Below are 20,297 nucleotides of genomic sequence, written 5' to 3'. Positions count from 1 at the left end.
GACACGGTCTGTTACGGAGCCATTTTCTTTGACGACCCGGAAGGCATAATAGAGTGGCGTGCGCGCTCTCGCTCGCCCGCCGTGGTGGTGGCGCACACTCGTCTTTTATGCGCCAAGCCAACACGCCTCCTTTGAGGTGGCACCATAAAACACATCAGCGCAAATTAAATGTGGCTCCCCGAGCTGGAAAAAGACAACACTGCGCTCCTCCGTGAGCCTTTATGGAGCAAATAAGCCAGTAAATGTTCGCCGTTAAACAAATGAATACGTTCCGATGCCAAAGAGACGATAAACAAAAACATAACGACAGGTTTGTGTCGACAGCCGTGTCATTTCTTCCGTGTTATCCCATGCGAGTGGTGTACTCACTTCGGTATTAGTTTTAATCTTTAATTGCCGCTTATTCAAATTTCTCTCCATGCAAGTACGCCTATGGCAATAAGCTCCGCCGTCAAACAACGGACGAACGACATCGGTGTGGAGCTGGAGCATTCAACGAGCGCAAGCGTCAATTTCCCATCAAACGTCACTTTGGTGCCCGCGGCGTCCGTCCGTCCGTCGGCTGCCACCTCTCCCCAAGACGGGCGGGAAGCCATGTTGCTGATAATCATGTTGACTGGGACTGACTGGATAGCAGCATGTTAGAAAAGCTGCTGCCCTCTCTTACTGGCTTTTTCGCTTCCACGCAACACGCTGACCTTACGGTCTCTGCGGACCCGGCGGCCTGTCAGCGGTGATAACGCCGCGTGACACGCAAGCCCGTCCCGGACGCGTGTCATCTTTCGTGCTCGGCGAATCCGACGACTGTTTGGACGTGCGGCGCCGAACGACAAGAAGGCAGTTTACATGACTTTGATTCTATTCGCTCATTCCCGATTTTGCACGTAGCTGCAGAGTTCTAGGACGGCATACATCTATCGCGTCGCTGTTTAAAAGGCGCCGTGGCGGCTGCCAACGTGAACTTATAATTGGAACAAGACGCTTTTGTGACAGCCCCTGAAAACAGAAAGCAGGATGTCACCACAAACGTATTGTACATATCTGCCAACATTTCCGTCCCACTTAGTTTGTATTCTTAGCTTGAAAAGCTGGGAGAGCGACCCGATCCACTTTGCGGAGCATTTCGGAATGTCACGCGGAACAATAGTGATATACTTTGATCGCTGCTCATAAAAAGCCGGAGCCGTGCTGCGACGCCGGGAGATGGGGAGAAGCGGAGAAATAATTCAAGGGCTGCTGGCATTTATTTTTTGGAGCAAGTGTCGCTCTCGCTAGCCTGGCACTAACCCCGCAGGGTGCTAATGAAATATCTATGTTGATCCTAATGTCTTTTTGCGAGCCCGGAGGCCCATTACGCCGGCGACACGTGTCGACATGTGACTTTGCGCTTGGCCCGCAATGGCTTCTTCAGAAATTACAGCGGCTTAAATTGAATTGCGTTTGCCTGCCAAGGGAACGGGAGTAATGAATTATTAATGATACGACAAGGATCTAACATTTGTTAGCCGCTTTTTAACGCGCCAGCTGGTAAAGGTTACGTTTTTCTACCAAACTGTCGAGAAATGTTTTTTTTACAATCCATGTTATTGGTCTGGCACGTCACTGGAGTTGTTTTTCCCTCCTTTGGCTTTATTTTGATCTTAATATAGCCTCTCTCTAATCAGAAGCTCCGTCGTTTTGTTTTTCGTGCGAGGGGGAGAAAAAAAAGATGCCAGATGAAAGGCAGCCGGCGAGCACGAAACTCAACGCTTCTCTTTTTCCCCGTGTTTTTGAAAAAGGATCTGATGGCCATTGATTTGGAACCCTATCGCTTTTGCGGCGTCAACATGACCGGGTTCCGCATCCTCAACGTGGACAACCCCCTGGTCTCGTCCATTGTGGACAAGTGGTCGACAGAAAGGCAGATGGTGCCCAAACCGGACTCGGGCCTCCTGGAGGGGATCATGACGGTATGTTTTGACACGCCCGCAAAAGATTCTTTGTCTTTGACTTCAGGGGCAGTTCTAAAAAATGCGATCGCCGCTCTTGTCATTTCAAATCAAATATAAGTCGTGCGAGGGAGGATGACAGCAAAGCAAATTTGCGCGCTTTGTGAAAAGCACTGTAGCGCTATTATCCGTTTTATCTGTAATTAAAATGCTGAATATAGCCTGACCGTATCATCGCTTACCTTCCCGAGAAAGAATTATTCGTTCTTTTTTTTTTTCCCCTAACCCTGCAGACGGCAAATAAAATCAAATTTGGGGCATTTTATTTTATTAGACACACTGTTATCATCTGAGAAACACACTGCGCTCATTTGCCTTATCTAACGTTGTACACTTTTACCATTTTGAAATTGCCGAGTCCGAGAAACTCGGCAAAGGGATGATTAATCGCAAGCATTCCGAACTTTATCTTTTTCTTTTCGATGTTCCCAACGGCGGTATTTGACTGCTTTTTGGTGCGGCGCCAGCTGAACCAATGTTCACCCCATGATTCCAGACAGATGCGGCTCTGACCTACGACGCCGTCCACATCGTGTCCGTCTCCTTCCAAAACGCTCCGCAGATGACCGTCAACTCGCTGCAATGCCACCGCCACAAGCCGTGGCGCTTCGGCGGTCGCTTTATGAGTTTCATCAAAGAGGTAAGGCGTCTCATCCGTTTGCTGTTGATATTACAGCCCAGCGGCGAGGGAGGAGTGGAGTGGAGTGGAGTGGACTCGCGTGTTTACCCAGCGAATCAATCACGCCCGCAAACAAAGAGCCTTGATGGACACATTAAAGCCTTGTTGTTGTCTGCTGTGTAAAATTCCCCTCAGACGTGATTATTTCATCTCCTGAATGTTGCAACCTTTTGAAAGGACAATTTGTGAAACTTGCCTGAAGTTGATCAAACATGAGAGCGTGTTGGTGTAGACCAAATAAAAACCTGAAGAGGCCGGCCGCTAATATTTCTACCTTGATATTATTAACCAGATGTCGTGCTGCAAGTAAACGTTGACCCACTTCCATCCTTTTCTACTGCCGCGGACCATTTTTAGCACAAGGCTGAACGACTTACAATTTGACGAAGGGAAATACAATTACATTTAATGTGAGCGCGACACCTTTTTTTAAGCTAGCTTGTGTTCGGTAGCATCGCGTTTTGCAGAGGTGGGTTCCAATCGTGGGACTTGAATCGACTTTGAGTTGGTATCCAAGAGACTTTGGAGGAGATTTAGCAAGTGCTAGAAGTATATTAGAGGCGCCGGAGAGCCAAGTCATTTGAAGATAGGTTTTGAAAAATGACATTAGCATGCTAGCGTCTTGACTGCTTTGACTGCTATCCAAAAGTTTTCACTGATGGTTCAGAGTTGGGCGTGCAAGTTGATTTCCAGCGCAACGCCAATTTGAACGGTCGCCTGTCTCCGAACATGCCCTAGCAACCGGCCCGCCGCTCGCATACCGCCGCAAGTCAGCTGGCCGAGGCTTCAGCTCCCAAACAATCTTGAAGAGGATAAGTGGTGTCGAAAATAGATGGTTGGATGCTTATCAGAATTGTGTTTGTCAGACGCTGAGAGAAAAGCCTGAATGGCAAAGTGCTTGAAATCAGTCTGGCTTTATCTTGTCCTTCAGGCGCGGTATTGTCAAACGTGCCTCTCTCCCGTTGCATTCCAGACGCACGATTGAGGTTTAGCTCGAGGTCACGGTACGATAGCGGCACCCGCTCCCCTGCCGGCGATGATGTAACTCTTCGAAATAAGACCCGGACTTAGCCAGAGTATAAATGTGGGCAAATGAGGAGTCAGAATCACTCAACCACTCCCTTCCTTCTCCTCTGAGGTTCTCATTAGCATACCTCAGAGAGAATCATCTTCCATTTTAGCACGAGGAATTCCCTATGCACTTTGTTTTAAATCCCAACGAAGTTGGAGAATTTTTTTTTTTTTTTTAAAGGTTTCTCACATCCTGAGAAGGAATAGAAGCCTTAGTTGACTTCAGGCCTGTCTGGCGCTGTTTGGAACAAACACGATTGTATTTACAGTTTGTTGCACAAAGACCAGCAACCAACTGACAATTTCGCGAGCCGCAATGGAGTCTCATCATGTTTTTTTTTTGTTTTTTTTATCTTCTCTCATCTCACCTTCTGCTGAAGCGGCTTCGCTTGATCAATCTGCGGAGACAGCCTGCACATTGCGACGATCACAGTGGGCGATTCGCTTGTTGTGATTCGCTCCTCGAGATCACACAGGCTTGGTAAACAGAGTGGGATTTGTTGTTACAGTAAAAAAAAAAAATTATATATATATATATATATATATATATATATAGCGGCGATGCTGCTAATACCGAAACTGCCAGAAGAGGTTATATTATCATTTGTTTACAAAAACAACGGTTTTCCAAGAAGGTTGGTGGGGAAGTGCCAAGGAGGAATGTGATACACTTTGGTGTGCATCCAAAAACAGCTAAATAAAGGTGTCGGGTTTGGATCCGAATGAAGCCGAGTCAGCCTTGATCTGCATCCTACCGAGTGACATTTTAGTTTCTCCGTAATTGAGGAGACGATGCTCATTTTTTTCCTCTGTGTGTCGGTGCATGTTTTACACTTTGGTAGTGAGTCATCTGAAGAAAAAAAAAGAAAAAAAAGTGGTGCACAAGAGGAGGTGTTTTATTCTGCTTTCTACTTTATGTCATTGTACTTGTAGATTTCCACTGCACGGTTCAAGTGATATGATTCTGATATGGGTCAAGGCAACCTAAAGTTTAAAAAAAAAGCGCATTGAATTTCCCCAGAATGGAATCGGGCCTCTTTAGAAAGTGGATAAGAATCTGATACTACGTGTCGATGGCAGCGCGGTGGACGAGTGAATAATAACACGGGTGCCTCACAGTTGTCAGTCCTGTTTCAATCCCAGCTAGCCATGAATTTTCTCGGGGTACTCTGACTTCATCCCACATCCACAAAAATGGGCATGCTAAGTCAAGTTATGCAATAGCAATCTAAGATGTACCCCCCCGTTGATGCAAGTCTGACATCAGAAAAATGGCGGTTTTTAACTGCAGCATAAAGACAAATGGAATTGGATAGCTTCGGATTGGAATCAGATGTGGATTTAAAAAAAAAAAAAAAAAAAAAAAAAAAGGTGTGAATGTGAACAGATTGATTGAATATACCGCATCAATGCAATCACGAGCTACTCAAAGCTTTGGTATACATATATATATATATATAAGATATATAAAATATATACAAGATGGAATTGGCTTTTGTATTTGTATTCTTATTTTAATAACCCTGTCGAAGGACTCTGTCTTCTGTCCTCATTTGGACATTTTTGAAATCCCCTTCAGTCTGTCCTTCCAATGACACCGCCAACATCTTTTTTTTTTTTTTTACTGTCCTCTAATAGGAAGCTATCTTGACGGGTCTCTGGTGATCAAGACGAAAGCCAATGAAATATTATTACATTGTTGTCCTTACGCCGAGCTCCCGTTTGAGGACAACAGTGGCTTGTAAAAACACTTACTCTCGTCTGATTTACGCTCACGACAAAGAGAGACAGACAGTCAGACATGTTGTCAAGGTCGAATCGGCCCCTTGGACAGGACACGTTGCGGGCGTTTACGTCGCAAGTGACATCTATCTTCCCCATACATCTGTTTTTTCACTATGACTAAATTAGAACGTCGCGAAAAACGGGTAGATAATCACGAGCTGATAAGTATTCAAATGCAACATCTGCAGGAGTGCAGTCTGTCGGTCGGTCGCTCGCTCGCTCGGTCGATCGCTCGCTCGGTGTAACAAACAGCGTGCGCTCACATTTTATCAGGGAAATGGGAACACAGGCCAGTTATGCATTTTCCCTCGTCAAGGGGAATCAAGCAAAAGACGCTCGTTAATTAACTCAGCGGTCCTCTGGTGTTAGCCACTTCGGATGTGAATCGTAATTACAAACAGGCGGAAATGCAGACTGAATGGTTTCCATGGTTGCACGCATTTTCTTTGGGTTTGTTTTTTGCTAGCGTGGCTGGCGTGGGCGACAAACAGAAACACGCCATGTGCTAATTGCATGTTTTGTTTGTAATTACGGCTAGCTCTAAAATGGGGAATATTAGTACAAGGTTGTTAGTGTGAGCAATTTATGATGTGTAAACAATAATGTCCTAAGATCTCATGAGGTTTTGCGTATTGTAACGAGGAATACAAATCAGAAGCTATGAAATGAATTGGCATACTTTGGGGGCTCTTTGTACATACTATGTTTGTGTGCTATGCCCCAAGATAATCAGCCTAATGCGAAATGTAATTACTGGATTTTAATTCTTAGCATTCATGATTGATTTCATTTACAATCCTAAACCTGATTTGAAAGCCAAATTTCCTATCCCAAAATCGGATCTAACCCTAACCTAGATGAGATGCTTTTGGGGATATTTACATGAAACCAAAGAAAAAATGGCATCAATGTTATTTTTCAGTCCCACTGGGACGGACTGACAGGGAGACTCTCGTTCAACAAGACGACCGGATTGCGGACGGATTTTGACTTGGACATCGTAAGTCTGAAGGAGGACGGACTGGAAAAGGTAAGAAGCAGCGCAGGTCACTGATGTTTTTCTAACTTCCAACTATTCACATCACAATTCGGCCACTTTGTTCTTTGCTCCTTCCCACCATACATAGCATGTCACTAGCATTGTACACCAAGACGAGGCTTCTGTTTTCATTTTTTCACAAACTATCAACAAAAACAGTTTTCCCTCTTGGTGCGCAACAAACGAAATTCCAATCCGACGACGAGCGTAACTCACCTCCCTAACGAGGAAGCTAATTGGCGATGCCTAGAAACGCGAGTGGATCATAAAGCAAATTGGATGGGGGCGCACGTTAGGCTGTTAATCGCTGTCTCTCTTAATGATAATTTGAGGTGATGCCCAAAATGCAGTTTGGTGCTAATGGGCTGTAGAAACACAAAATAAATGGAAGACGAAAATGTGGTGTGTGTGTGTGTGTGTGTTGAAGTAAAAGGCTGCTAATACGGGCGACGTCTTCAAAAGCACCCTCCGGACTGTAACAGCCTCTCCCGACTCGAAGGGCTTTATACATAATGAATATATCAAATAGGGATAAGTCCCATTATGACTCGCTCAAGTAGTCCCTAAAGGCTCAAGACGATATAATAGCGGAAGCTTTTCATCTTGTAACCCTTCTGTTGGAGGACGACGACACAAGGAAGAAGAAGAAGAAGAAGAAGAACACCATTCTTGTCTCGCGTGAGGTCGTCGGAATAAAAGCACGTCCCATCGTCGCTTGATGGCGCATTAGCATCTGCGCCAGCATGTTTTCGGATTCCCCCTCCGTCTTACACATGCCGCGGAATCGGCTTTAGCCTGTTAGGGTGTGGACTTTCTCGGCTAATCCCTTGTAATTGAATATTAGCCCGAGTTTGAGCCGGCGCCGGAATTACGATCGGGTTCTTAGCCTCGTCATTTTCATTCAGGACCGGATTTGCCGGAATGGAGGCCGCGAGATAAATATTGCTGAAGAATACTAGAAGTCGTGTTGCTAATCGTGCTTAATTAGAATTGGGCACAATTAGAAATTATTTCCATAAAGCTATTTGCAATTGCGCTTGCTCGCTCGCTCGCTCACTACCGGTTGGAAGACCATATTTTCATGCGACATGAAGTGATTCATTACCGCTGATTTGCACTGAAAAGGATGAGTCACCGTTTACGTATCGTTTCATTTCGGTCAAATATAGCCAGCACTTTTAAAGGGAAGAAGGACTCCACCTCGCTAATGTCGCCTCACGCTTTCGTTCTCACAGGTCGGCAAGTGGAGCGCGTCCGGAGGTCTCAACATCACAGACGTGCCCAAGCGAAAAGGGATGAACATCACAGATTCGCTGGCCAACCGCTCGCTCGTCATCACCACCATCCTCGTAAGTCCCGAGAGAAACGTTTCATTTTCGACACCCGTGTTTTGTCCGCGGAGTGAAGTCGATACGGACGTCGCTGAACTGACTTCAAATCACTTCTCGTTTGTTTGACCGCCGCGGAAGACGGAGAGACCTTGTGGGTCTCCATGAACTCCATTTAAAATCCATAATACGTCCTTACGGGAAAAGAACACAAAGTTCTTTCCCTCGCCTCGACGGTGCACCTTCATTCATTTGCTGCACAAAAGGATACTATATTCAGGCCCAAATCGAGTTGCGGACACAGATGTTGCCAGTGACCCTTTTTCAGAAGCATCTCCTAATGACTATCGTCAGGCATCGCCCGAAAGCTGTAATTAGAAAGTCAAGGCGCCATGGAATTAGCCCCTAGTAGCTGCCAACTTGTTTGCGATGAAGCTGAACTTGGTGTATCGTGAAGCGCGTGTATTTGACCCCCCCCCCCAAAAAAGTGCATTTTCAATACTTCCAACAAGTCATTAGTTCAAGGTTATAAAACAATCTAGTTTCAATTTAGGGAGGGAAAATCTCCGACTTTAATATCAATCTCGCCATCTTTGCATAATGACATCGCTGCAAAGCGGCGGCGCCGATGCGTGAACGAGACGTCTGACAGCTTCATAGCGATAACTTTGTCGAAGAGATTAAGCGACTTAATGCGTTTTCTCCCCTTACATTAATTGTTTGCACTCCATTGCCTGTAATGTCTCCGCACGGGCCCGCCTCCCCCCTCTCGGCCGAGGCGGCGCCGTCTTTGATTGGAGTCCAAACCGTGGGGGAATAACAAGAATTGGAAGGCTTGGAAACAGATGGTAACGACTTCCCTCAACATGCAAAAACTTTTTTGATCAACTTAATTGGACAGCTTGAGCAAAGTTTATGGCCAAAAGCGTTGTCACCCGTTCTTTAAATGCATGGTCATCAAGAATTCACATCTTTGTTGTGTTCCAGCGAGGCCCTAATTGCAGTGCGCAAGCTGCTGTGCGTTTTGATGGTTAACAACAAAAGGCAAAATGTTTGCTTTTTTTTAAATGAGTAAATATAGCAATCTGTAACATTTACGAGAAGAAATCAATTTCATGCGGCGATCCAATTAAGTATGCTGCTCCTTCTGCCTTGTCAATGGCATTTTCAATTTGTGTTAGCATGGAGCTATCTGGACAACGTAGCGGGTTTCATTTAAACACGCAAGGTGTCATTCTCTCCCTTTTATCTTTAGTTGCTGCATTTTGTTCCGAGCGGCCCGGCAGGATATTACGGACGAGCAAAGACTGTTCGCTACCTGCGCATAAAACGAATTCGCCGTATAGTTGGAGGCGTAGCGGTGTGACATACATCAGTTGTATTAGAATAGCCCCGAACAGTGCACACCGGGCGTCTCTTTGCAACTTGAAGGACTTTTATTCCCATTAGCAGTACCTTCTTTGGCTAATCCATCAGCATTAAAAAGGCCTCTGCCCTTTTTCCATATTCTAATAACCCGAGTGGATTCGGCTGTCGCTACCTGTTAAAGGCAACAGCCAGCGGCGCTCGGATCCTTTCGCCTCAATTAGGCCAATGTGCTGAAGTGAATTGCAAAGGGCGAGCGCGCCAATCTCCGCGGCTTTTTTCCCTCCTCTGATGTGCAGGAGGAGCCATACGTCATGCTTAAGAAGTCTGACAAGGCGCTGGTGGGGAACGACCGCTTCGAAGGCTACTGCGTCGACTTGCTTAAGGAGCTCGCCACCGTGCTGGGCTTCGTGTACGAGATCCGATTGGTCGCCGACGGGAAGTACGGCTCCCAGGACGACAAGGGCCAGTGGAACGGCATGATCCGGGAACTCATCGAGCACGTGAGTAACGCGTCCAGAGCTCACAGCGATTGTATTCTTTTTGGCGTGAGAGTGGCAATTCTTTGCTGGCATTTGCTAAGCGTGGTCAACGTTGCGCTTTTTGCTCGGCCGGCCGGGTCAGCGCTGTGCTCAGCTGAAAACTTGTAATAGCTTAAATGGCATTTAGTGCGGTGGCCAATTGTGTGGCAGGAGTCAATGGCTGAAAGGTTTGAGGAAAGGTGGGCTACCGCTGCAGCACTTTCTCTCCCCCCCCCCCCACTCCCATGTTGATAACAATAACCTTGAGGGGGGACAAATGGATGATGAAAAGGCTGTAAATGCTGGCGAGGAATGAAGTTGTGTGACCCCCGTCATTTAACAGCACACAGGCTCTTTGTTTTTGAGCGGTTGTTTTTTTTTTTTTTTTTTTGGAAGGTGGGGGTAAATTGCTTTTAATAATAGAAACTAAGGTCATTTGATTCTTTACTTCCTCTCAAATTGCATTGTTTATATGAAGACAGAGTGATTCTTCTCATGAAAGACACGCTACATTTTATTAGGCGGCTGAAACAGATTGGTGGTATTTCCATTTATTTCAGTGGGGACAAATGATTTGAGGGACAAGTGTGACGACTTACAAGCACAATTTGAATCACCAAGTAACTTCTGTTGAAGGCCATCGATTGTCTCTACATTATATATAGAACTCTAGCGGAAGCTTTTATTTAATTGATCTAATTAAATTTGTATTTATTTATTTTTTATTTATTTATACAAGTGATTCTTGTTAAGGGTCATCTATTGTCGCTTATATTATATATATATATATATAACTGCAGTGGAAGCTTTTATTTAATTGAATTTATTTTATTTATTCATTTTCTAAAAACGTCATCTTTTTTTATTTATTCATACAAGTAGTTTTTGTTAAAGGCAATCTATTGTATCTTTCGATTCTACATAGAACTGCAGCGGGAGCTCTTCTTTGTGTTCAATTTCCAGTTCTATGGTTATCTCGCTTTTTGTCTTTGCCCTCAACGGTCTGGAGAAATTTCCGGGCAAACGTCCGTACTCGACTCTCCATTAAGTCGAATCCCCTTGCTGTAATGTAAGCTCGATAAGCTACATGACTGAAGGGTTTGCAGCTGATGGCTGCCTCCACTTAAATCAAATAATCACTGCGGTAGATAGAAGATACAATGGGGCAAGTTAATGCAGATAAACTGCAGCTGCTGCGCGGAGATCATTCATCCTTCCTGTCGCAATGCACGCCGCATGCTCATAAATCACTTTCAAAATGACACGGCCTCGTTCCACTGACTGACAGCTTTTGAAGGGAGCAAACTTTTTGGGGGGGGAATTTCATGTACCGGTCGGTTGGTAAACCTTCATTCGTAACTTGAGCTGATCGACATTCGATAAACAAAGACGCAGAGATGACAGCGAGACAGGCAAGGCGCGTTTACGAGTGTCGAGGCCTTCAATTGGCATCGCGCAGCAAATTCTTACCCAACGGGAGGGGGGCAGAGGGTCTTGTTTGGAAGATGCGAAACCGTGCAGCGGGTCTGCTTAAACGTGACCCTGTCACAATCGCCGCTGACTTTAATCACACCGCCTTGCAAAAGTTAATAGCGTGCTTAGCGCCTTAGCTTGTCGCTGCCATGGTCATTAATCATAGTCCGGCAAGACACCCCGAGTGAGTGATGTTTCAGCAGGATCTCCACTTTTGATTCGATGTAAAGGCAGCATTCTGACGTGACATTTTAACACTCTTTACCCTAAAAGGTAATTAGCTTGATTCAATAAACGTACGATCCTGGACAACAAATATGATATTTGTTATCCATATTTACACTACCGAATAGGGTGAATATAAAAGACGTTTGACTTTGGAGGTCAAGGATTTGTTGTAAAAGCACCATTGCGAGACATTCTTTTTCATGTTTTGCTCACGAGGTCACGTCGTTGCCGCGAGTGTTTAGATGCGTCAGTTTGATCCTCATCGGAGGCGGCGGCGGCGAGGCGGGCTGACCCGCAGCCGGAGGGCGGGCGGCGGGTTCAAGCGCCGTACTGGCAAACATGAGCGTCCGGCCAAGCCCGGGCCGCCCTTCACTAAATGACTGCCGCACCTCCGCTCTGACACTCATTACACTCCGTCATTAGCCCCGTGCGGCGCCTGGCCTTGTCGCCATGTAGAAACAAATGTCACGCGTTGCCATTCGGAGGCGGTGAAGACTGGCTCGTCGCATGAATTCAATGTTAACGATGCAGGCGGCGGGCGGATTAAAAATGCATGACTCGATGGGGGAAGGTGGTGGTGAGGGTGGAGGGGGGAAGGTGGTGAGAGTGGAGGGTGGGGGGGTGCTCCACGGGGACAACACGGCGAAGATGGCCTGGCCATCTGCAATCTGAGATAATGCCAAGCCATGTGGCACGCGGCGGGACGGCATCAGGTTATTTGGCTCGTGCCGCGTTGAAGCGAGGACGTGCACGCGGACGTATTAGTCCGTCCCCGTCGGGACGTCTGGAATCTGCCCGGTCGTCGGTCGGGTCGGGTCAAAACTGCTTTTTTGGCAGATGGGGCCGGACGCCATGTACAAAGGGAAAGAGTTTAAGCGAGACAGCAGAAGCGCAGCGGGAACGCACTGCTACCTTTCGACCTCCTCGGATGCGTCGCCATGGCGATGGCCACCGCCGCAAGTAGGCCGCAGGACAGAGCACATCCATCAAAAAAAATAGCACAAGGTTTTTGAAGGTCAGGTGCTTTTCAAGTTTTTCCAGCCGCAGGCAGTAAATTGAAGACCTACTTTCTTCGAGGTAGCGAATACATACGTATGTACAAAAGACCAAAATGACACAAATGATTGAAATTCCATCCCGAGAGAACCGTCATGTTGTTTTGTGTTCCAGAGGGCCGACTTGGCGGTGGCTCCCCTCACCATCACGTACATGCGAGAAAAGGTGGTGGACTTCACCAAGCCCTTCATGAGCATGGGCATCAGCATCCTGTACCGCAAGCCCAACGCCACCAACAACGGCTTCTTCTCCTTCCTCAACCCCATGACGCCCGACATTTGGATCTACATCCTGCTAGCTTATCTGGGCGTGAGCTGCGTGCTATTTGTCATAGCCAGGCAAGTGGGGAGACAATAAGCCATAACCTTCTCTTTCCATCCTCTCAGCCATTCAAAAGATCTCCATGAGGTCTTGGGCCAGACAAAGCCATCCAGTCTCTTATCACCGCAGGCTGTGAAATCGAGCACGTCGACCGGTCTCGCACGCTGCGCTCGCTGCGGCGTGCGGTATAGCGCCGGAGGCGGTTAGGCGAGCACGGCCCAGCGGTGGTCGGTCGGTCGGTCGGTCGGAGGGAAAAAAAGGCTCGGAAAGGATCCTTAGAATTGGCGGCTTGCGGGGAAAAAAGCTTAGAAAGTCAAGCTGGATGATTAAAAACACCACCTGATGATGAAGTGATCTCAATGCCGACTATTCATAGCCATCGTCAGACTTTTTTTTCTTTTCTTGCAAATGATCAACTTGAGCCAAATATCACAAGGAAATGGTTCCTGCTGCTTTTCATGCAAAGAGACACTCGGGTGACGAGGATGCTCGAGTGCAAACAGCTGCGGTCCCCAGACGCTCTGTTGTCGGCCGGCCTGTCGGTCGGTCGGTCGGTCGGCACGGCGGGGAAGGAAAAGAAATAATCGCAAATTGTGATATCAGGTGGCTGGCCCGGATAGCTAAAAGGTTGTCAACGTGCATCGTGGGAGTACATAAGAGGCTACGAGTGCACTTTAGCGGCAAGCTTACACGACTTATTAAATCCCAGGGGGATTCAGAGGATGGAAGACAACAGAAAACGGATCTTTGGCTGAGGAGAGATTAGCATCTGCATCATGCTAGGAGTAGTTCGACTCGCTAAACTCTTTTGTGGAAAGAGACAAAAGAGCCAACAATGCGCCAAGCGGTCATTTCTTTCTTTGGTGGTGTTGTTGTAACCATGACGACGACAGCGCATTTTCCAAGAGAATATTTAGGATGGATGGATAGATGGATAGATAGATAGATAGATAGATAGATAGATAGATAGATAGATAGATAGATAGATAGATAGATAGATAGATAGATAGATAGATAGATAGATAGATAGATAGATAGATAGATAGATAGATAGATAGATAGATAGATAGATAGATAGATAGATAGATAGATAGATAGATAGATAGATAGATAGATAGATAGGAGAGAGAGAGAGAGAGAGAGCGATAGACAGACCATTAATGAGCACTACTCAATTTTTGATGAGTTCTTCGTTTGAATTTGGTGCAAAGGCCGAACGGATGCAGCAGGGATGGCATCATTGTTTTTCTCCCTCGCCTTAGATGGACGGAAAAAGTCAAGTCTTTATCTTTTGAAGCAACTCCAACGGCGGCAGCAACAACAAGGCGTAGACTTTGTTGAATCACCTCTAATTTAGCGAGCGGTAGAGATGCTATTTGGCGCCATTAAAAGGAGAAAAATAACATTCTGCTGGTGCACAATTTTCAAAGTACTCTTTTAGAAGCGCCACAACATTGATTTTCCTTTGTTCTCTTTTCTTTTAGTTTCTTTGCTGCACTTTTCACCAAGCAAACTTAGCAATGACAGTTTTCAATGCGACTGAAAAGGTTGTTTGTGCACGATTAAGGTTTTTGCTTACACATTCGCAAGTTAGTTAAATGACCATCGGTGCGATGAAGCCATTTGTTGACACGCCGTACTGCAGAGCGTGTCATTAGATTGACGCCAGGCCACTGGATGATGCGGATGATACACTTTTTCACTCAGCCCCAGCTCTTCAAATGACAACTGACGTGATCGACTTGAGCTTTTCCGTGTTCGCCTTCATCCCTCCGAGCATTATGAGTTATTATTTATCCAAAGGACAAAGAGGGCATTTGCTACATTTTCAGGAGATGTCAAGCAATTCTTTATCTTTATCCAAATAACTTTCAAGATGGTAAAAAAGAAAAGCGTCACATTTGGGTTGTTTTATCTCAGCAGCGGCGGCAGCAGCAGCAGCCGCCGCCGCCGCCGCCGCCGCGGAGAATGACGTGTAAATGGAGGCGCACTGCGAGAGGCACGCTTTCTTTATGTGTCAATTTCTTCTTCAAATGTGACATTTGATGTCCTTGTCAACAACTAGAACAAAATGTCAATTGCATTGCAGTGACAAAACGTCGAGTCTTACGTTGGAAACAATCTAATACGAGAACTATGACTTAATAATACCAATAAATAATACAACCATATGTTGCTACTGTCATTTTCGGATTTCAACCAAACAATCATGTTTTGATCTTTGGTGCCGTTCGTTTGACGAGTCAAGTCGCGAGTCGTAAAATTAGCAACTTAGCTCGACTCCAAGTCGTAGATGATTCCAAAATTGGTCCTGCGCTTTCCTGAAATGATATTCAGCGAGTTTCCAAATGCAGCTGCAGGTGCAGCTGCTCCCCGACTTTGACAGAGTTCCTGTCGCAATAGATTTGCTACTGTTGTGTTCAAACTCGACATGACTGAACTACAAAACCGCTCCCAATGTCTCAGAACAGAACCGAGGAAGACGATGTGAAAAAAAAACGTGTGCTTTCTTTGGGACTGGGGATATTTAGAGAGAAAAAAAACCCTCTGCTTTTTCAACTTCAGGTTCAGCCCGTACGAATGGTACGACGCCCACCCCTGCAACCCGGGATCAGACGTGGTGGAGAACAACTTCACGTTGTTGAACAGCTTCTGGTTCGGAGTGGGCTCCTTGATGCAACAAGGTACGGCGTCGCGCCCTGCGCTGTCAAAAACAATCCCATCGTGCCACCCTCAGTCTTCACTCGGCTAGCTTCCACTTTCCTGCCTCTTTAACTGACAAGCCGCTGGAGTTTCTTTTTTTTGTACTCCCTCGCCCCATTCTGCGATTGCTTTTCAGCGAGATGTTCACCCGTCAGGAAGGAACGGCGCGGTGCTCCGTCTTACACGACATAGCGGGGTTCATGTCACCCACCTGCTGTTTCAAAAAAACAAAAGAAAAAAACTGAAGAAAGCGGAAAGCTTGTCAGGCGGTGTCAGCCCAGGCTAGATAGCGTTGCGGCATTCATTTCCCTGTCCGTCTCTGACCCCGAACGAGCGTCTTCGGGGTACCTGGGCTGAGAAAAAAGGGGCCCGCCGAGGGACACGTTTGACAAATGCCGACTGTCGGCCGTGCCGGCCGGTGTGATGGATTCGGAGAGGCTTAATTGCACTTGGAGTGACCCGCTGCAAAATGCCCGTATTTGACAATGTAATGGCAGTCGATGTATAGTCCGAGGCCGGTTCTCGACATGAAGAAGCCAGAGTGCGGTCTTTGACTTTTTTTATGAAATAAACAAACTTACGGATTGACGTCGTAGCAAAGGAAAAGTGAGCAAAATCAACATGAGCTTAATTGATTTCTTCTGCCACCTGAAATTATCCTCGCGCACATTAAACGGTCCGGTTACAAAAGCGAGATGGAGTTTGTTGAAGTGTGATAAACAAGCTTCTTCGTCTGCCAACGTCAGTGACAACAGCTGAAACGGAAGCCATTACCTTGACGCGTTTAAAATGCAAATGACTGTGATTAAGTGGAAGGAGAAGTTAAGAAAAAAAAAAAGAAACTAGCAGCTTGTCTGTGGGAGTGAGGTGTCAAAGACAACACAAAGAACAGAGAAGAAGACAACGCGCAATTGCCACAAAGCGCTGGAAATGTGGTCGGCGCTTGACAACAAACATGTGTGATCATTTCCTGCTCCCTTGACTCTAAGTTCCAAATGATGCTTGTATGGCTCGTTAGTTAAGATTAATTGTTTGAAATTAAGGAGTTAAGATTCACAAAAGTACAAGAACAGAAACAACAAAGACGGACGGACTGCACGAAAAAGCTACGTTTCCATCGTTATACTTTGGTTAGCTACAAGATGAGCTTGCTACGCTTGCTAACATGAACGCTAACACTTGCTAACAGTTTTTAAAAAGCCACTCCACCCTAGTTTCTAAATTCGACCTAACCATTTAGACAAGGTGGATATCTTTTCAGGCTTTGGGTATTCTACCTTGTTTTTGAAAGCGCAACAATTTCCGTTGTGAGAACAAACAACTGTGCCACCACCACATGACTGATCCACTTTGGGCATTTATTCCAATGCGCCTCTGCACAGACCGTATAAGTGCTGACAGCATCTTTTTTACGGCATGGAATTTAATTCCGTCGCTTCTAGCAGTTTTCAGCACAAGTGCGCAAAAGCACGCCGCTCGCCCGCTCGCCCGCCCGCCCGCCCGCTCGCTCGCTCGGCCCTCCTTCCCCGCCCGCAGTCACACTCAATTAAGCGATGGCACCGTTCCTCCCTTGTTTGTAACCACATCGAGCCGCCGTCAAGCCACAAAGGACGAATGCAATCAAATTTGGTGGAAGAGGTTAAAGAGCGGGAGCACTCTGCCCATCCCCTTCATTCTCCATCTCAGCCTCCTCCCTGCCGCTGCCGCTGCAAGGGCTTGTTACTCTTCACAATTGCTGTCATAAATCTTCTCGGGAAAGTAACACAGTGTACACGCACCGCAAGGGTATTTTAAAGGTTGTCAGAGATGAGATATAAAGTAACTTTAGCATCAGTCAGCGGGCCATTGGCAAAGTTGAATTGCTCGGCGGAGGAGATGCGGGGCTTTCCAGAGCACAGGAAGATTTTACGATGTACAGTACTGCAGTCTTTGAATACAACTCAAGTACCTGAATAAATGTCTGGATTGGAGATCGTATCTAATTGCTGTTTTTACAGATCGCTCTAAAAATAAATGACATGGAGAACATGAAAGGACTTGGATACAGTCGGTTATTTTGTTTTATATTCTCGTCCTTCTTAGTGTATTCGATGTGATTTTGGCCGGGTTAAAAAATCACAAAAGAATTGCAAGCGCTTAGAAAGCTTCGAGTACGGAGTCATCGGTAGAGTACATCGTTTATGACTTCCATTTCATTCTGAAAGATCCCCAGGAACGATATAAACGCTTTTATTTCTTGCGTCAATCTCCGGAGTGGATGCCATTTTACAACCTTGACCCGCTTGTCCTGCGAAACCTTTCCCTCACATTGATTTCACCCAGAACGCCACGCATTCATTTCGACTGGCTAATTACCAAACGCCGAGGCAACCGTCCTTGGTCAGAAGAATCTTTTTCGAGATTAAAAGGCTCCAACAGCGTCTGGCTTGCGCACAGGCTCCGAGCTGATGCCCAAGGCCCTGTCGACCAGGATCATCGGCGGCATCTGGTGGTTCTTCACGCTCATCATCATCTCGTCCTACACGGCCAACCTGGCGGCGTTCCTCATCGTGGAGAGGATGGACTCGCCGGTGGAATCGGCCGACGACATCGCCAAGCAGACCAAGATCGAATACGGCGTGGTTCGTGACGGCGCCACAATGACTTTCTTCAAGGTATCCTCGGGCTACGTATACTTGGGCTCTTTTTGTCTGACTTCATTTTATTGTTGAGAGCTTTGCTTCAGACGTAGCTGTTGAAAATCCTCACCAATGTTTCCTGTGGCCGAGGACGGAGGTGGTTCCGAAAGCTAAAATCTTGGTCACCTGTCTGTAAGCTCGACACGGTCAAGCCTTCTTGGAGCTTTCAGGGACGAGCGCCAGCCACGTGACTTGCTCGCTCGCTCGCTCGCTCACTGCCAAGTTTGTCTTTCGAACGTCTCGAACCAACCCGTCCGATTAAAAACTCATTCAAGTTTGCGCCTGGGCTGCCGCTTGGCATCGCTGGCCAAACTGTCACTGTTCTGTCCAAATATCAACATTGTGGTTTTAAGCAAACAGGAGGGCTCCTTGACGCCCATCTCTGGCAATTTGAAACGGCTCTCGCTCGTTAAGACGGCAATTATCCAGGATTAGACGCGGCATAAATGTGACCCTGGTATAAAACGGCATGAAATACTACAGGACGGCAGCCTGGCAGGATGCGAGACTAATGGAGTGGCTGCTTATTCCTGCTCGAGTAGCACTTATGAGGAGAAACGTGCGTGCTGCTTCAGTGCAACGTCCTCTAAAAGCCCGTCACAAAGCCAGTAGAATCGTTTTCACGGGTGGCTTTAAGACGCTGCTCGGAAAATACTCAATGCGGGTTTCAGGCAAGGCAGGGTTGTAAAATCTTTACATTCATTTCACTTTGAATTGCATCGCAATTTGGTTGGACTTTTAATTTGGGGGTTAGAAATTTCGTTGCCTTTTTGAATTCAGCATCGTGAGCTTGTCTTTCATGCTTTGTTTTAGTCTTCGATTGAATTTTCAATATGAACTACGTCTTTACTAGCAGTCGCACGGTTTTTGAATTCAGCATCGTTAGCTTGTCTTTCATGCTTTGTCTTAGATTGAATTTTCAATATGAACTAGGTCTTTACTAGCAGTCACACGCTTTCCTCCCCTGCCAGAAATCTAAAGTTTCCACTTTTGAGAAGATGTGGGCCTTTATGAGCAGCAAGCCGAGCACATCTCTGGTCAAGTCCATCGAGGACGGCATCCAGCAGGTGCTCAAGTCTGATTACGCCCTTATCATGGAGTCCACCACCATCGATTACGTCACCAGGCACAACTGCAACCTGACGCAGGTGGGGGGCCTTATCGACAGCAAAGGCTACGGAATCGGAACTCCGCTCGGTAAGACATACCGATGACCGTCTATGTGCACGTCCTAGGTCGGAGCACCGAAAAGCCTCGCTTTCGATTATACCGCAAAGCAAGGCTGAAAAGAAACGTTTCTCAGAGTCAATTAGTCGTCGACGTAAACCGAGGATGACGGACAGTTCCTTAGCTCCGGAAGAGCCTTTTGTAGCTACCGCAGAGCTCATTATCGTGCAATCCAGCTGGCAATCCATGCAAAGCCAGTCAAAGCGGCCCGCTGCGTTGTCGCTTGCAGGCTCGCCGTACAGGGACAAAATCTCCATCGCCATCCTCAACATCATGGAGGACGGTCGCCTACACATGCTGAAAGAGAAGTGGTGGCGCGGCAACAGCTGCTTGGACGACGAGCGTCGAGAGACGGGCCCCATGGGGATACAAAACCTGGGCGGCTTATTTATCGTGCTGGCGTCGGGCCTGGTGCTGTCGGTTTTTGTGGCCATCGCAGAGTTTGTCTACAAACTGAGGAAGACGGCGGAGCGGGAGCAGGTACGTGTCCCTGTCAAGGGCGCCCGCAAACAAACCTGGGCCGGCCAGCGCGTTAGGAAAAAGCCATACTTTAGCCGTACTGTCGCTAAAAGCAGCACGCCGGTCACGCCGTTTATTTCAAACATGATCTAAAAGGATTTGCGTGCCCCGGGCTAATCGAATTCCAGCTTGGCCACAATATTGACTTATTTTAATAGGCATGAATGCAAATTAGAGCAAAGAGAATTCATCTATTACCCGATGCCGCAGATGACCCCTTTCCTGTTCTAAGACGCTGATTGGAGTTTTAAGCCAAGTCAAGCTGCTCGTGACTCGTGGTGTGGCTCGACGCAATGGCACGCGGTGCCCTTTTTCG

At 46.7% G+C, this 20,297-nt stretch overlaps 2 protein-coding genes across 7 annotated transcripts in view; one reads left to right on the top strand and one right to left on the bottom strand.

Moving 5' to 3' along the window:
• zc3h12aa (zinc finger CCCH-type containing 12Aa) overlaps nucleotides 1–20,297 on the bottom strand; it is a 155,398-nt gene that overhangs the window by 79,003 nt on the left and 56,098 nt on the right. The gene's annotated exons all lie outside the window — the stretch shown is intronic.
• grik3 (glutamate ionotropic receptor kainate type subunit 3) overlaps nucleotides 1–20,297 on the top strand; it is a 47,465-nt gene that overhangs the window by 23,978 nt on the left and 3,190 nt on the right. For both annotated transcript variants that reach the window (XM_088387950.1, XM_088387949.1), the window contains exons 6-15: nucleotides 1,779–1,949; nucleotides 2,485–2,628; nucleotides 6,446–6,553; nucleotides 7,798–7,911; nucleotides 9,555–9,758; nucleotides 12,648–12,871; nucleotides 15,420–15,538; nucleotides 17,994–18,211; nucleotides 19,207–19,432; nucleotides 19,692–19,942. In XM_088387950.1, coding sequence (XP_088244076.1) covers nucleotides 1,779–1,949; nucleotides 2,485–2,628; nucleotides 6,446–6,553; nucleotides 7,798–7,911; nucleotides 9,555–9,758; nucleotides 12,648–12,871; nucleotides 15,420–15,538; nucleotides 17,994–18,211; nucleotides 19,207–19,432; nucleotides 19,692–19,942 — 1,779 coding nt within the window. The remainder of the gene's footprint in view (nucleotides 1–1,778; nucleotides 1,950–2,484; nucleotides 2,629–6,445; nucleotides 6,554–7,797; nucleotides 7,912–9,554; nucleotides 9,759–12,647; nucleotides 12,872–15,419; nucleotides 15,539–17,993; nucleotides 18,212–19,206; nucleotides 19,433–19,691; nucleotides 19,943–20,297) is intronic.

This window comes from Syngnathus floridae, chromosome 10 (assembly GCF_059516105.1).
Source record: "Syngnathus floridae isolate MCC-2025c chromosome 10, RoL_Sflo_1.0, whole genome shotgun sequence".
NCBI classification, from domain to species: Eukaryota; Metazoa; Chordata; class Actinopteri; order Syngnathiformes; family Syngnathidae; genus Syngnathus; species Syngnathus floridae.
The sequence above is the reverse complement of the archived record's forward strand: the minus strand, read 5'-3'. Positions and strand labels throughout refer to the sequence as shown.